Source organism: Ovis aries, chromosome 4 (genome assembly GCF_016772045.2).
Source record: "Ovis aries strain OAR_USU_Benz2616 breed Rambouillet chromosome 4, ARS-UI_Ramb_v3.0, whole genome shotgun sequence".
Taxonomy (NCBI): Eukaryota; Metazoa; Chordata; class Mammalia; order Artiodactyla; family Bovidae; genus Ovis; species Ovis aries.
In genome coordinates, this window is record NC_056057.1 from 25,675,616 (window position 1) to 25,692,811 (window position 17,196).

The 17,196-nt window shown below is 38.4% G+C and overlaps 1 protein-coding gene across 1 annotated transcript in view; it reads right to left on the bottom strand.

Annotated features, from left to right (window-relative positions):
- The window catches only part of CRPPA (CDP-L-ribitol pyrophosphorylase A), a 396,240-nt gene that overhangs the window by 167,156 nt on the left and 211,888 nt on the right, over nucleotides 1-17,196 (bottom strand). Inside the window, 2 exon segments of the mRNA XM_027968498.3 lie at nucleotides 15,711-15,803; nucleotides 16,266-16,340. Coding sequence (XP_027824299.2) covers nucleotides 15,711-15,803; nucleotides 16,266-16,340 — 168 coding nt within the window.

The following is a 17,196-nucleotide window of genomic DNA, read 5'->3' on the forward strand; positions in this document are numbered from 1 at the left end:
AATCCTCTCTAACGTCATCTATTTTGCTTTTATTTACTCAATTTCACATGCGTAAAATTGCAGATTATACTGCCTTTCTTATTAAAGAAAAAAAGTGAAAGTGTTGCTCAGTCATATCCGACTCTTTGTGACCCCATGGACTGTATGTAGCCCACCAGGCTCCTCTGTCCATGGGATTCTCCAGGCAAGGGTACTGGAGTGGGGAGCCATTCCCTTCTCCAGGGGATCTTCCTGACCCAGGGATCAAATCTGGGTCTCCTGCACTGCAGGCAGATTCTTTACCATCTGAGCCAGCAGAGAAGCCCCTATTCACTGAACCTTAGTACTTCTATCTCTTAAACATATCTTGATTATATCATTTCTGCCCATTCACTGTACAACTCCCCTAGTCCTAGCCACCACCACTAATTTTTAGACTTATTGCAATAGCCTCTAAATGAAGTCAAATGCACCAAGAAATCCCTCTGGACCACTTCAGCCCATTCTCTGTGCTGCATCCAAAATGACATATACAATGTAGCACTGATGACATCACTTTCCACTGTGCAGTGCTCCGTTACAGACCTCAAACTTGACCTGCACCTGTGAAATTCACATCATAACTCTCCCTAGTGTGTAACGCATTCTCTGCTTCTGATATGCTGGCTCTTTCCAGTCTAACCACTCTGTGTGCTACTGTTTCCAAATAGAAATGCTCTTCCTCTTAGTCCTCAGAAACTCAGACCTCACTCAAATATCAGTTTTCAAATTTCAGCTTTCTCACTTATACTTAAGATCTGACATTCTACTCTGGGCTAAACTGCCCCTTTCTCCAACAGACCAAGTTAAAGTTCTTACCTTGGAGCAGTAGACAGATAGTGACCAGGGTCCTGTGACCTGCCAGCCACTGGGTCACTTTCCAGGCTAATTTCCATCATTTAATTAATTTCTTATTGTTAGGAATCTTCATTTACAAAAACAAATATACCAAAACAAAATTATTACCTTACTTAATAAAAGCTAGAAAATTAGCATATATGGAAATGCCTTATTCTTCTAAAGATGTAGTTTTTAAACATATCATGTTATTAAATAAGCTACACGTATGTCAAAATACCTGACACAGAGATATTCAATGAATGTTATATGAATTTATATTAAGCAATTAATTAATCAAGAGAGTAGGATAGTTCCCTGTAAAGTGCTAACTTTTTTTTTTATTAGTCACTAAGTACTGTCCAACTCTTTTCTGACCCCCCATGGACTACAGCCTGTAATTCACCAGACTCCTCTGTCCATGGAATTTTCCAGGCAAGAATACTGGAGTGGGCTGCATCTCCTTCTCCAGGGGGTCTTCCCAATCCATGAATCAAACTTGCAGCTCCTGCACTGGCAGGGGGGTTCTTTACCACTGAGCCAGCAGGGAAGCTCTAAAGCACTACCTAGACAGCACTTAATGCAAGTTTAAAATGAGTTAGTAAGAAACAGCACTGGTGTGAGTTTTAATGATTATGAAACCACTTTTGGGCAGGAGCTGGCTACACATGGAGGGACAGATTTCTTCAGAGATGGGAAGAAAAACTAATCTTGCAACTCTTGTTAAAGAGACCAAAAAAAAAAAGAGGGGTAGGTGCCAAAACGGAAGAGCTAGACTTAACCCATTCTTTTTTTAAAAGCCAGACAATGAGAACAGGAAGATAAATAAGAGAGAAACAAATACAAGAGAAACAATTTTTAAAACTCCATGAGTCTTGGGATAAGGATTAAAGTACAGTGATCAATAATCATTCAAAAAAGGAATATCCTACCACCTGATTCAATTTAACATGACTATGCTGCTACTGCTAAGTCACTTCAGTTCAGTCACTCAGTTGTGTCTGACTCTTTGCGACCCCATGAATCGCAGCACGCCAAGCGTCCTTGTCCATCACCATCTCCCAGAGTTCACTCAGACTCACGTCCATCGAGTCAGTGATGCCATCCAGCCATCTCATCCTCTGTCGTCCCCCTCTCCTCCTGCCCCCAATCCGTCCCAGCATCAGAGTCTTTTCCAATGAGTCAACTCTTCGCATGAGGTGGCCAAAGTACTGGAGCTTCAGCTTTAGCATCATTCCTTCCAAAGAACACCCAGGGCTGATCTCCTTCAGAATGGACTGGTTGGATCTCCTTGCAGTCCAAGGGACTCGCAAGAGTCTTCTCCAACACCACAGTTCAAAACCATCAATTCTTTGGCACTCAGCTTTCTTCACAGTCCAACTCTCACATCCATACATGACCACTGGAAAAACCATAGCCTTGACTAGATGGACCTTAGTCGGCAAAGAAACGTCTCTGCTTTTGAATATGCTATCTAGGTTGGTCATAACTTTTCTTCCAAGGAGTAAGCGTCTTTTAATTTCATGGCTGCAGTCACCATCTGCAGTGATTTTGGAGCCCAAAAAAATAAAGTCTGACACTGTTTCCCCATTTATTTCCCATGAAGTGATGGGACCAGATGCCATGATCTTCGTTTTCTGAATGTTGAGCTTTAAGCCAACTTTTTCACTCTCCACTTTCACCAAGAGGCTTTTTGACTTCCCTGATAGCTCAGCTGGTAAGAATCCACCTGCAACGCAGGAGACACCGGTTCGATTCCTGGGTCGGGAAGATCCCCTGGAGAAGGAATAGGCTACCCAGTCCACTATTCTGGCCTGGAGAATCCCATGGACTATGCAGTCTGTGGGGTTGCAAAGAGCTGGACACAACTGAGCGACTTTCATTTCACTTCACTTTCTTCCATAAGGGTGGTGTTATCTGCATATCTGAGATTATTGAGATTTCTCCTGGCAATCTTGATTCCAGCTTGTGCTTCTTCCAGTCCAGCGTTTCTCATGATGTACTCTGCATGGAAGTTAAATAAGCAGGGTGACAATATACAGCCTTGATGTACTCCTTTTCCTATTTGGAACCAGTCTGTTGTTCAGTCGTGTCCAACTCTGCGACCCTATAGACGGCAGCCCACCAGGCCCCCCCGTCCCTGGGATTCTCCAGGCAAGAACACTGGAGCATGAAAGCGAAATGCGAAAGTGAAGTCACTCAGTCGTGTCTGACCCTCAGCGATCCCATGGACTGCAGCCTTCCAGACTCCTCAGTCCATGGGATTCTCCAGGCAAGAGAACTGGAGTGGGGAACATGACTATAATCATCCAAAATTGCTCTACCATATCTTTATGTAAAAGACATCCACTGCGGATCATACAAAAGTAAAAAGATGTCATAAAATCCTGTAGTATAGACAATATTTTTAGAAAGAGAAACTACTTAGATCCAATCAAGCACATCCCACTCCTTTACAAATAAAAATTCTGACCTAAAGTTCAGAGACATGAAATAACTTGGCAAGGTCAATAGTTATGTTATTTACTCATCTAATACTTGTACCTTGAATACCACTCCAGGGTCACTTCTTTACCATGCCAAAATCTAGAAATTAAATGCCAATTCTTTCTATTCAACATCTCCCTTATAATAATATAATTTATATTTCTCCATGAAGTTAAATTTTTTTAGATATTATAAACAAAGCCAGGTTTGGCTATGTTCATATTAACATCTGTATTAGTTAATTTGTAATTAATTACTGAAGTATAACATGTAATTTTAAAATAATAAATGATACTGAAATACATTTGGTCCCATCTTTGTAAAGAAATAGCATAACATAAACTAAAGGCCATTTCCACTGTTTAAAATAGAATCCAGTGCGTACGCACACACACACACACACACACAAATCTAATAAAAGAAATCCCCAGGCATATTTTTGAAAAACTGAATGACCAAACCAATTGTTCATTTCCTTTTCAAGAGATAAAATTCATTAAGCCTCTTAATAAAGGCAGCTACTTTCATTTACTTTGCTTCTGTGCATTTCATGTTAAATTCTATAAACTCATTTACTAGAACAGCAGCGCCAAATAAATTCACAAACAACTTTGCTCATCTGACCAAGCTTAGTAAACTACTTAAAATAGGTAATTAAATAGTGACTCCAAAACCCTGTAGGTAATCAATAAAAAAAAATATTAATCAGAAAACCAAGCAAAAGTCCTCTGGAATTCATTCTATTTGTACATCCATTAGAACATCATTCTATCTGAAAATAAACAACCTTTATTCATTAAAAGAAAGACTACCAGAAAGTATGTCCTGTGAGAATCAGTTCTTTATACATCACCAGTTACACGTCCATCACAATTAATCTTAGGTAATTTCCATACCCCATAACACAAACTTTCCAGTAACCATTTGGCCAGAAGCAAGTATCTTCTAAAACTTAAAAACACAGTCAATTCTTTCTATTCAACACCTCCTACAAGAAATGACTTCATCATTTCTCATCTTTGTGTTGGACATGAATCCCATCATGACTGAAATTGCTAAAAGGTTCTAAAGGTATTTTAAACTAGTATTTATTTAGATTTTATTATTGATTTAGACAGGAAACACCCAAACTCACTATATACAAAGACAACAAATGAAAACATTTGAAGAATTCTGTGGACGTGATTGTACTTCTACCACAGAAGCTGTGTATAAACATGAGAGAGAAAACTTTAATGTATCAAAAGTGATGACATCATAAGCATTTAACATATGATAAAGTTGGAATTTTCTAAGGGAAAAATCACGGTATCCATAAGGCCACAAGAGCAACATGGTTAAGAAAGGAGTAAAGAATCTGCCTGCAATGTGGGAGACCTGGGCTTGATCCCTGGGCTGGGAAGATCCCCTGGAAAAGGGAATGGCTACTCACTCCAGTATTCTTGCCCGGAGAATTCCATGAACAGAGGAGCCTGGCGGACTACAGTCCATGGGGTTACATAGAGCCAGACACAGTTGAGTGACTAACACTTTCATTTTTCACTAAGAAAGGAGTAGAAAGGGGAATTGGGCTGAATCCCTAGGTTATTCATTGACTATTAAACACTCACACACACACACACACACACACACCCATTCAAAAATAAATATAAATAAACTAGAGACCTGAAACATACATAGCTGATTCTTGAAAAATGTGGGAGTTATGGGTGCCAACCCTTTGTGTGGTTGAAAATCGACACAACTTAGAGTCAGCCCTCCAAATATGTGATTCCTCCTCTGTCCCACAGTTCCTCAGCATCCACACATTCAACCAATTAGGGTGGTGTAGTATTATAGCATTTAACTACTGAAACAAATCTGCACAAGTGGACCTGCACAGTTCAAATCAATATTGTTCAAAGGTAAACTGTGCTTGGTAAAAAGTAAACCCAGTACGGAGGCAGTAAGAATTACAATAGGAAGTACTCTCTCTGTTTGTCTTGTAAGAAATTTTACCTCAAAAATAAATCTTAACAAAAAACACATCTTACATCTTAGTCTGGTAGTTGTACAGTTAACAGGATGAAATATACAGAACTAGAAGAGAAAGTGAAAAACACACATGATAGGTTCTGTTAAGAAATTTAACAAGATCACAGATTTTTTATAACTTAACTTCAATAAAGGCTCAGTACCCTGTGAAGCTAAAGTAAGAAACTATTAGCATTTAAAATAAGGAATCAATATGTTTCTCCAATTGTCCTTTGTTCTTTATTAGGAAGAAATGTTAAACACATATATTTGGGTATATGTGTATTTTTAATCTTTTTCCATCTTATTATTTAACACATTCATGAGAGCATAAGAGTAACAAGTGTATATGATAAACTGCACATTGGATTGATTCTGTTCCTGGCTCTGCCCCTGGTGAGCATGGAACCTTCTGGAAACAATTTACATCTCTGTGACAGTTCCCCAGATGTGAATGTATCAAGTGTCCATTGATGTTGGCTTTCTATTTTTTTTTATTTGCTGACATGTTCAAATATTAAACATTTTGAAGTATTTTAAAGATCATGTATTCTGATCTGTTATGTCAATAAGCTACTTCCTGAGAACCAGAACTAAATTAGGCACTTTTGAAAGTTTATTTATGTTTTTCAAAGCATTAAAATTCCATATGGGAATTTATGTTTTTTGCTTAAGTAAATTCATGAAAAGATTCCTATCTCTTCTAAAGCACCAATAAAATGACTGCCTGCATTGTCAGAGGAAAGTAGAGTCCTACAGTAATCATCCAGATAATTACCATAAAATCATTTTTCTGTGGAAAGTGATAAACTGTTTTATCAAGTAAAATTAAAGAGTTTTCTTGGTTTCTCAATTTCAAATTTCCATTTAGATTTGTAGCCAATTTTCTTCTGCTTTTAAAAATTAAACATTTCTCTGGTGCCTATTACATGATCAGCTATGTTTATGCAGTAAGAATATACTCTCCTTAATCTCATCTAATCCCCTGTGGCTCAGCAGTAAAGAATATGCCTGCAATGCAGGAGAGCCATGAGACTTGGGTTCGATTCCTGGGTGGGGAAGATCCTTTGGAGAAGAGCATGGTAACCCACTCCAGTATTTCTGCCAGGAGAATCCCATGGACATAGGAGCCTGGCAGGCTGCAGTCGTTGGATTCGCAAAGTCAGACACGACTGAAATGAATAAGCATGCACGTAATCTCATCTGATAGTGGTATTAAAGAATGTTTTATGAAAATCTTGCCAGATCCAAATAAATTAGAATCTCTATTTTACTTTTTGGACCTGGAAAATATTTTTTTGACAGTTTCACAACTGGCTTTACATAAACTTGGATGGAAAACTGCTTTGTGTTTAGTTCTGTCTCCTGAACTCTCTTTTCCATTGTTGGGGAAAAAAATACGTCTCTGATCATTAATTTCTAAGCAGATTCAGGCTACAATTCAAGACTCTTAGCACTTTAGTGTCTTAAACAGTTTAAGTAAAAGCCTACATAGGTTTTTTTTTTTTGAAGTGATTTTTATATCAGAAATTTTGTGACTTTACCTTTTACTAGTTTGCTACTTTATTAAAATAGTAAATTTTAATAAACATAATAAATGTTAGCAAATTTACTTTATGGGCCTTTCTAAAGATTTATCATTATGTACACAGTGAACAAAAGCAAACAATAAGAGTAGAAAACAGAGAAATGAACATGTCCCACGTTGAAAGCTACTATTTCAGATGATTCCAAAAAGAGCTTTCAGATGACCCTCTTGACAGCTGCAATCTGAAAAAGCTACTACCAGTACCTTATACTCCCTGGTAACCACAAGAAAGAGAGGCTAACAAAAACTTCAGTCAACTCAGGATAACAAAAACTTGGCCCCTTGATAACTTACGTGATAGACTAAACAGCATCAGAAATCACATCTGAGGAGGATTCTTAAACACAATTCCTACACAACTTTATGAAAGAAAGCTTTTTTTTTTTTCTGTTCATAAGTTTTTTCTTGTTACAAAACACAGAAAGGGATCTAAATTTTTTAAATTCCTTCATGCCAACCAGTTTCTAGTTTAGAAAAGACTTTTTTTTCCTTTCAGGTAGAGTGTAGACGAGTACAAGATGTGCTTATTGTCCAAATATGTGTTCCTAGGGGCTCACAGTTGAAAGGTGGCATAGGATAACAAATGCCATCCTAAGGCACACAGACTCACTGAGAGTTCATACAAAGTGATCCACCTGACTATCTCTGCCCACTTTAATGCTGGCACCTCTTTTGCCATCTGTCAGTCTCCAGTTGACTACAGAAATTTCGAAAATTCTAATAATTGACTATAACTATAATTTCATTATACTTATCAAAACAAAAGGTTTTCTAAGTTGATCAAATTAAAGTTGATTAAACTCTTTAAATCATACTTAACATCATCGACAATTAAGAACCTAGCAAAATTAGGCTACTTAAAATACATAAAATGAATATAAGAAGGATGACCAAATAGATGGTCCAAAAAAGTATTTTGAACACAACAATAATAAATACTTTTTTAAAAACTGAAAATATTCAAAGATGTCCTTGAAGGAAGTCATTCAGTTCAGTTCAGTCGCTCAGTCATGTCCAACTCTTTCTGACCCCATGAATCGCAGCATGCCAGGCCTCCCTGTCCATCACCAACTCTCGGAGTTCACTCAGACTCATGTCCATCGAGTCAGTGATGCCATCCAGCCATCTCATCCTCCGTTGTCCCCTTCTCTCCTGCCCCTAATCCCTCCCCAGCATCAGAGTCTTTCCCAATGAGTCAACTCTTCACATGAGGTGGCCAAAGTACTGGAGCTTCAGCTTTAGCATCATTCCTTCCAAACAAATCCCAGGGTTGATCTCCTTGCAGTCCAAGGGACTCTCAAGAGTCTTCTCCAAAACCACAGTTCAAAAGCATCAATTCTTCAGCACTCAGCCTTCTTCACAGTCCAACTCTCACATCCATACATGACCACAGGAAAAACCGTAGCCTTGACTAGACAGACCTTAGTCGACAAAGTAACACCTCTGCTTTTGAGTATGCTATCTAGGTTGGTCATAACTTTTGTTCCAAGGAGTGTCTTTTAATTTCATGGCTGCAGTCATCATCTGCAGTGATTTTGGAGCCCAAAAAAATAAAGTCTGACACTGTTTCCACTGTTTCTCCATCTATTTCCCATGAAGTGATGGGACCAGGTGCCATGATCTTTCTTTTCTGAATGTTGAGCTTTAAGCCAACTTTTTCGCTCTCCACTTTTACTTTCATCAAGAGACTTTTAGTTCCTCTTCACTTTCTGCCATAAGGGTGGTGTCATCTGCATATCTGAGGTGATTGATATTTCTCCCAGCAATCTTGATTCCAGCTTGTGTTTCTTCCAGTCCAGCGTTTCTCATGATGTACTCTGCATAGAAGTTAAATAAACAGGGTGACAATATACAGCCTTGACGTACTCCTTTTCCTATTTGGAACCAGTCTGTTGTTTCATGTCCAGTTCTAACTGTTGCTTCCTGACCTGCATACAGATTTCTCAAGAGGCAGGTTAGGTGGTCTGGTATTCCCATCTCTTTCAGAATTTTCCAGTTTATTGTGTACATATTACCATATAAATGTTTACAAGGTCATTCAAAAAAGTTTATTTTTGCAAACATAACCTAAATTTTAAAAACAGAAGACAAAATTATTTTAATAAATATCTTAGTTTTTCCAAAATAAAACCCCCATTACTTGTCCTACTCTTCATGCTAAAATTTTGCTCCTTTCTTTACATAGATCTTAAAGCAGCTGCTTCTACCTGTGCCAGCTTATCTTAAATAACAAAACCCTTCCTACACTAAGTATTCCCTAACTCATTTTGCTTTCATAAAAGCCAGGGAGAAGTTAATCTTTGAAAAACCAAGACTCCTGCAGAACTAAAACTAAAATCTAATCATCCTAAATACATAGAACCCAGCACCATTACCTATCCATTGCATTACTACTTAGCTCCCTCCAAGAGGTAGATGCTCCAGATGAAGCTCCAGATGAGGGAAGCCACATATACCTTTTGAATGATTACTGAATGACAGCTAATGGGGAATTCCAAAAATACTGTCTGTGTCTACATAAGAATATAATAGAAGAGACATGTGGGCTTCATCAGTTCTGTGGGTCTGACGTCAATTTCTTAGCACTGAGAACATGACCTAATGTTTTCACCAAACAAATGTCCCAGCTAAACTGACCTTCAGTTCCACTTCTTCTGAATACTCATCCCTATATGGTAAAACACGATGGCACTGCAGACAACAACCTTAACCAAAAAACCCTCACCAACACCTACTCAACCACAATTTTACTCTTCATCTGGCTGATTCCTACCAAGTCTTCCCCTCTTCAGATGGACTGAAAATCAAAGTTGATAAACCTTTCTACAGGAAAAAGGACCCCTGTACTAAATTTCAGCCAGACAAAATAGGACTGTAACCATTTACAATGTGCTCTGTGCTCAGTCGCTGAGTCATATCTGACTCTTTGCAACCTCAGGGACTATAGCCCATCAGGCTCCTCTGTCCATGGAATTTTCCAGGCAAGAGTGGGTTGCCATTTTCTATGCATGGATTCAATAACCACTGAATCACATTGCCCCAGAATAAAATTGGAGATACTTTTCTATGACTCTAATTGCCACTTTGCATTTATTTTCTAATGAATAATATCTATCTATTGAGGGAAGCAAAGGAATTGATTTTTCTTAGAACTTAAGAGTGCTTAACAAAAGCCTTATAGAAAAAAAAAAAAAACCATGGTAAGGTAGTTTTTTTCTTGGTTTAATCTTCTAGAGAAGTAATTCCAATAGAAGCAAAGTAGACACACCATAGCCTTAGAGCTGCCTGGTTCACATAATGGGGGATTAATTGCAAAGTCATGTCCGACTCTTGTGACCCATGGACTGTAGGCTGCCAGGCTACTCTGTGCATGGGATTTCCCAGGAAAAAATACTGGAGTGGGGGTGTCATTTCCTCCTCCAAGGGATCTTCCTTACCCAGGGATCAAACCCACATCTCCTGTGTCTCCTGTATTGCAGGAGGATTCTGTACCCATTGAGCTACCACAGAAGCCAAAAGGTGGTTCATATAATATCTTTTGCAGACATATATACATATATTGCAGAGAAGGCAATGGCAACCCACTGCAGTACTCTTGCCTGGAAAATCCCATGGATGGAGGAGCCAAGTAGGCTGCAGTCCATGGGGTCATAAAGATTTGGACAGGACTGAAGTGACTTAGCAGCAGCAGCAGCAGCAGCAGCAGCAGCAGCAGCATACATATATTGATGCTTTTGAACTCTGGTGTTGGAGAAGAGTCTTGAGAGTTCCCTGGACTGCAAGGACATCAAACCAGTCAATCATAAAGGAAATCAGTCCTGAATATTCATTGGAAAGACAGATGCTGAAGTTGAAGCTCCAATACTTTGGCCACCTGATGCAAACAGCCGACGTATTGGAAAAGACCCTGATGGTAGGAAAGACTGAAGGCAGGAGGAGAAGGGGATGACAGAGGCTGAAATGGTTAGATGGCATCATGCATCATGATTAAATGGACATGAGTTTGAGCAAATTCTGGGACATGGTAAAGGACAGGGAAGCCTGGCATACTGCAGTCCATGGGGTCGCAAAGAGTTGGACATGACTGAGAGACTGAACAACAGCAATACATATACATGTAATTGAAAAAAAAAAAGGTTCACATAATATCTTTTCAATTACATATATATGTATATAAGTCTGCATATATATTTACACTTACATACCCATACACTGTATCTACCTGTGTGTATATATTTTTCTCATTAATGTGAAAATTGTGTCCCCAGATATCTAGACTCTTCTATTTTACAACTATAATATCTTCTTCAGAGCTATTGATATTTATTTGGGGAATATTTGAATGGCTCTGCCAAATTTTAAATCACAGGAAAACTGAAGTGGCCTTTTGACAATTTAGAGGCAAAGGAGCATCAGAAGGAAAACAGATGAAGCCTTTAACAATCATTCACAGGATATTCAAGAATCTGGTGACAATTTACTTGGCTTTCAAAGAAGGCAGCATTCTTTACCTTTCCAGAGGTTTGCTCCACCCCAAGGATTCAGATTCTAGATGTGTTATGCCATTTTCCTTTGAAGGTTAGTAATAACCCTAGTATCACCATGCTGACTCTACCTATGCAATGGGAAAATAGCAGGTAAGCAAATATTATGGAGTGACAACTGTCCTGTTTAAAGTGAACATTGTATAATTTTTATGGTATACTGACTTATAAAAATACTATTCTAAAGCTAGTTTTCATAGACGTTTCCTTCCTAAGTAGAAGACTGTTCATCTCTTCCCTTAGCTTGATAAAGAATGCTAGGTAGCCAAAAATATCTGGCATTTACTAGGATGAAACAGAACTTTACAGAGGTCAACAGAAAACTGAATTCGAATACTTATGGAAGTAATACAAAGGACTTAGATTGAGATACAATAATTGCAATAAACTACCAGTTCAGTTCAGTAGAGTAGCTCAGTCATGTCCAACTCTTTGAGACCCCATGGACTGCAGCATGCCAGGCCTCCCTGTCCATCACCAACTCCTGGAATTTACTCAAACTCACTTTCACTTTTCACTGTCATGCATTGGAGAAGGAAATGGCAACCCATTCCAGTGTTCTTGCCTGGAGAATCCCAGGGATGGGGGAGCCTGGTGGGCTGTCGTCTATGGGGTTGCACAGAGTCTGACACGACCGAAGCGACTTAGCAGCAGCAGCAGCATGTTTATTGAGTCAGTGATGCCATCCAGCCATCTCATCCTCTGTCGTCCCCTTCTGCCTTCAATCTTTCCCAGCATCAGAGTCTTTTCAAATGTCAGTTCTTCGCATCAAGTGGCCAAAGTATGGGAGTTTCAGCTTCAGCATCAGTCCTTCCAATGAATATTCAGGACTGATTTCCTTTAGGATGGACTGGTTGCAACTCCTTGCAGGGACTCTCAAGAGTCTTCTCCGACACCACAGTTCAAAAGCATCAATTCTTCAGCGCTCAGCTTTCTTTATAGTCCAACTCTCACATCCATATATGACTCCCAGAAAAACCATACTTTTGACTAGACAGACCTTTTCTGGCAAAGTAATGTCTCTGCTTTTGAATATGCTATCTAGGTTGGTCATAACTTTCCTTTCAAGGAGTAAGCGTCTTTTAATTTCATGGCTGCAATCACCATCTGCAGTGATTTTGGAGCCCAAAAAAATAAAGTCTGACACTCTTTTCATTGCTTCCCCATCTACTTGCAATGAAATGATGGGACCAGATGCCCATCGTGACATTGTACAGGAGGCAGGGATCAAGACCATCCCCAAGAAAAAGAAATGCAAAAAGGCAAAATGGTTGTCTGAAGAGGCCTTACAAATAGGTATGAAAAGAAGAGAAGCAATAAACTATAAGAATTAACAATTTAAAAACTTTGAGAGAGAGAGAGAATGTGTGTGTATTTAATGAAGAGAGGCAGAGGAAAGGAGTAGAGGAAAATTCAGTGATGATACAGATTCCCACCTGGGTACCTGCCACAACTGTACTGCCACTAAGAGAAGTCAATTGATGGGGAATTTGTTTTGTGATAGATCTGATAACGCTAGCTGTGAGAGGACAGTCAAGTACTCAAATGGAAGTACCTAATAAAATGCTGAACAATGTAGAACTGAAGCTCAGGAATCAGATTAGAGCAGCAGCAGTGAGCTTTGATTCATCTCATCCAAACTGGAAAGAGCAGGAGCTAGGCTATTAAATGAAACTAACACTGCATGCCTGCCAAAGGCCTAGGACTGTAACATGAACTATATTTAATCATTTTAACCCTGACAATAAAGCAGGGCTATAGTAGCCTCATTTCTTAAAGGAGGAAAGCAAGTCTCAGAAAAGTGAAGTCACTTGACCAAAGAAACGAGGTTTTCTGAATTCAAGGCTTTCCTCTCTTTACAGTACCATTCTGCCTCTTTAGAAGAATACCTGGGAACATGATATAAATGAGGCTTCCCAGGTGGCTCAGAAGTAAAGAATCCACCTTCCAATGCAGGAGACACAGAAGATGCAGGTTTGATCCTTGGGTCAGGAAGATGAGGAAATGCCAATCCACTCCAGTAGTCTTGTCTAGAAAATTCCATGGACAAAGGAGCAGGGTGGGCTACAATCCATGGGATCACAAAAGAGTTGGCCAAAGAGTTGATATGAATGAAATTTCTAAGCAAGTGAACATGGAGAGACGAACAGGGAGCCAAACAGAACTTTGACTTTGTCTCCATCCTATAGAGCCTTAGAGAGCTCCAACACTGGGAACGCTTCATGACGTTCCTAAAAATCTCAATGAAAACATCCATATTTCTGTTAAAATCAGTCAAATGAGGAATTTGGATTGCCACAATCAGTAGCAATCCTGGAACTCATCTTTAGGGCATGAAGTCAAATACAACAGGCCTGTGAAATAATCAAACTTCCCCCAACTGCTAATTCATTTCTACACGCACGGCTTTGTTGACAGCTACTTATTTTTAGTAGAAATTTTCTTTATTCTGTATTAATAATCTCACCTAACGAAAGGTAAATTTCCACATTATGGGACAGGCCTGTGCATTAGAATTCACCAACTGCTAAGCAATTGTTTCAAGAATTTCACGTTTGGAATCCCTTCCCACAGCAATGCTGCTGACTGCAGATTCTTATGAGCTGGTTTCTCAGGCCTGGGCTCTGATTTTATTACTTCTTGGTTTTGCTCTCTGAAATTCTTCTCTGCGACACAGTTTTAAAAGCCAATAAAGTCCGTTATACACATCTGTGTCTTTTTGCTGTCTTGCATACAGGGTCGTCATTGCCATCTTGCTAAATTCCATATATATGTGTTAGTATACTGTATTGGTGTTTTTCTTTCTGGCTTACTTCACTCTGTATAATAAGCTCCAGTTTCATCCATCTCATCAGAATTGATTCAAATGTATTCTTTTTAACGGCTGAGTAATACTCCATTGTGTATATGTACCACAGCTTGCTTATCCATTCATCTGCTGATGGACATCTAGGTTGTTTCCATGTCCTGGCTATTATAAACAGTGCTGCGATGAACATTGGGGTACATGTGTCTCTTTCAACTCTGGTTTCCTCGGTGTGTATGCCCAGAAGTGGGATTGCTGGGTCATAAGGTAGTTCTATTTGCAATTTTTTAAGGAATCTCCACACTGTTCTCCATAGTGGCTGTACTAGTTTGCATTCCCACCAACGGTGTAGGAGGGTTCCCTTTTCTCCACACCCTCTCCAGCATTTATTGCTTGCAGATTTTTGGATCGCAGCCATTCTGACTGGTGTGAAGTGGTACCTCATTGTGGTTTTGATTTGCATTTCTCTAATAATGAGTGATGTTGAGCATCTTTTCATGTGTTTGTTAGCCATCCATATGTCTTCTTTGGAGAAATGTCTATTTAGGTCCTTGGCCCATTTTTTGATTGGGTCGTTTATTTTTCAGGAATTGAGCTGGACTCAGAGGGAGAGGGAGAGGGTGGGATGATTTGGGAGAATGGCATTCTAACATGTATACTATCATGTAAGAATCGAATCGCCAGTCTATGTCTGACGCAGGATACAGCATGCTTGGGGCTGGTGCATGGGGATGACCCAGAGAGATGTTATGAGGAGGGAGGTGGGAGGGGGGTTCATGTTTGGGAACGCATGTAAGAATTAAAGATTTTAAAATTAAAAAAATAAATAAAAAAAAATAAAAGCCAATAAAAGTAAATTCTATACTAAATATAGAGCTTTAGTCTTTCACAGAAAAAATCTCTCAAACTTTCCTGGGCCATCTTTCTAGGACTTCTCTCTCATTGGTTGTTCATTCTATTTTTGCTGTCCATGGGACAGAGAAGATGAAAAAAAGTAAGAGTGTTTTATTGGATATGATTTTTCCCCACTGTTTTTTTTATCTTTGGGATTTCTTCTCTAATGGCACTCTGATGATACACTAAAATAAAGTTCTTTCAAATAAAGTTCTTTCACATTATCCAAACAACTGGTCAACTCAGCAGTAAACTCTGTAATTCAAATGAAGGAAAAGACATGAAATTTTTGCTAGGTTGAATTAAATTGTTTTTCAAACCTGTCAGTTCAACCAAATAATTGAAATATTAAGCACCTGCAGTTAGAGAAGTCAGAGTAAGAAAGCACATTCAAGAATCCACCAAGAAGAATTTCTTCATTTAGGTTTAGTTTGATTTCTTCAGTTGGATGAAATTTTGTTGAAAAGAAAAGCTCAATTTCAAAGAAAAAAGCAAAAATTGAAAAGTGAGTTAATTAACTTACTGAAATAACCACAACAGGATATAAAATGGAAAGATTACTCTCTTCCAGCATATTCAGTAACCTCTGGGTTTCTTCAAAATCAGAGGTCATAACCTGAATGACCAGAAAAATAAAAGAAAGTAAAAAGAGGTTAGGTGACCTAAGAGTTAATTCAAGGAGAAAAATGGAGAGCTTTAAATATTTAAACATTTAAAATATCTATCAAGCTTAATTTTAAATTTTCAAACAATGTTGATACCCATAAGATTATAGCTATTAAAATTTAAAGAATTCATTAATTCAAACCTGTCTTTTTATCTATTGTTTTATCAGAAACTTGAGAATACTGTCTAAAGAAATATCACTCTCTTCTCACTGTGGGAACTAGGTTATAAGAAAATGTTATTTCCTTATTTCAACAGATGAAAATAACATTTTGAAATAAATATTGAGTAATATAACTCATTTATGAAAATCTTAAATCGAATATTTAAGAATCAAGAAAACTAAGTACTCTTCCACATTACATTCACACAAATTCTCAAGCACTTTCAATCATTTGTATTTACTACTTACATTCATACAAACAAAGTTGTAGCATTGCTCTACGATGATTTGCTGAAGATCTTGGCCAGATGTGACTTTTATATGCTAGGACAAAGAACATACAGGAAAAAAAGAGTTTACAAAGTATACAGAAAACCAAACATGAAGATAGATAACTTTATGAACACAAAACTTCTATAGGTACATAAAGCCAAGGACCATATATAAAAACAAAATAACTCCGACTTAAGTTTCTGAGGCTAAAAAAAAAAAAAAAAAGCATTTGAAATAGTCCATAAATAGTTAATATTATTGTAGCAAATAAGGATATAGGAAATTGTTTTAGATAAAAAGAGGTAGAAAAAGCTCAAGATATATTCAGGACTAGGTAAATAGTCTGGCTTTTTTGTCTAAAAATATACTGCAAAAAATAACTGAATAAAATTTAAACTTGGTTAGATGAGATTTGTTAAAAGATTCTGGAAGCATGTTAAATACTACAGTTACAAACAAGAGATTTCACTAAATATGGAATGACTAGAAATAGGGAAAGCAACAAGAGATTATATCATAAGAGGGCTTATTCTGAGGGTCAGAATAGAAAGACCCTGAGCTCACCCCTCCCATGAAACACCAAAACTACAGCTATATGTAGAGTAATTATCTCTGAGAATGACTTGAACATTAGCAGAACAGACTTTCTACAACCAAGGGTATAAAGGAAAGACTGCATCAAGACAGGCGGGAATAGGCAGAGGGCCAACCTAGTCAGGACCCCCACTCCTGGTGCCTCACTCCATATGCAGGAGGAATACTGCAAACGTGAAGGTCCCCCCTAAGGAGCTTGGAGTCTGAGTCCCACACTGGATTTCCCAGCCTGGGGCAGAGGGTCCTGCACCAGCAAGAAGAGCTGCCATCATATCTGGCTTGAAAAAACAACATCTGAAAACTTCCTAAATTT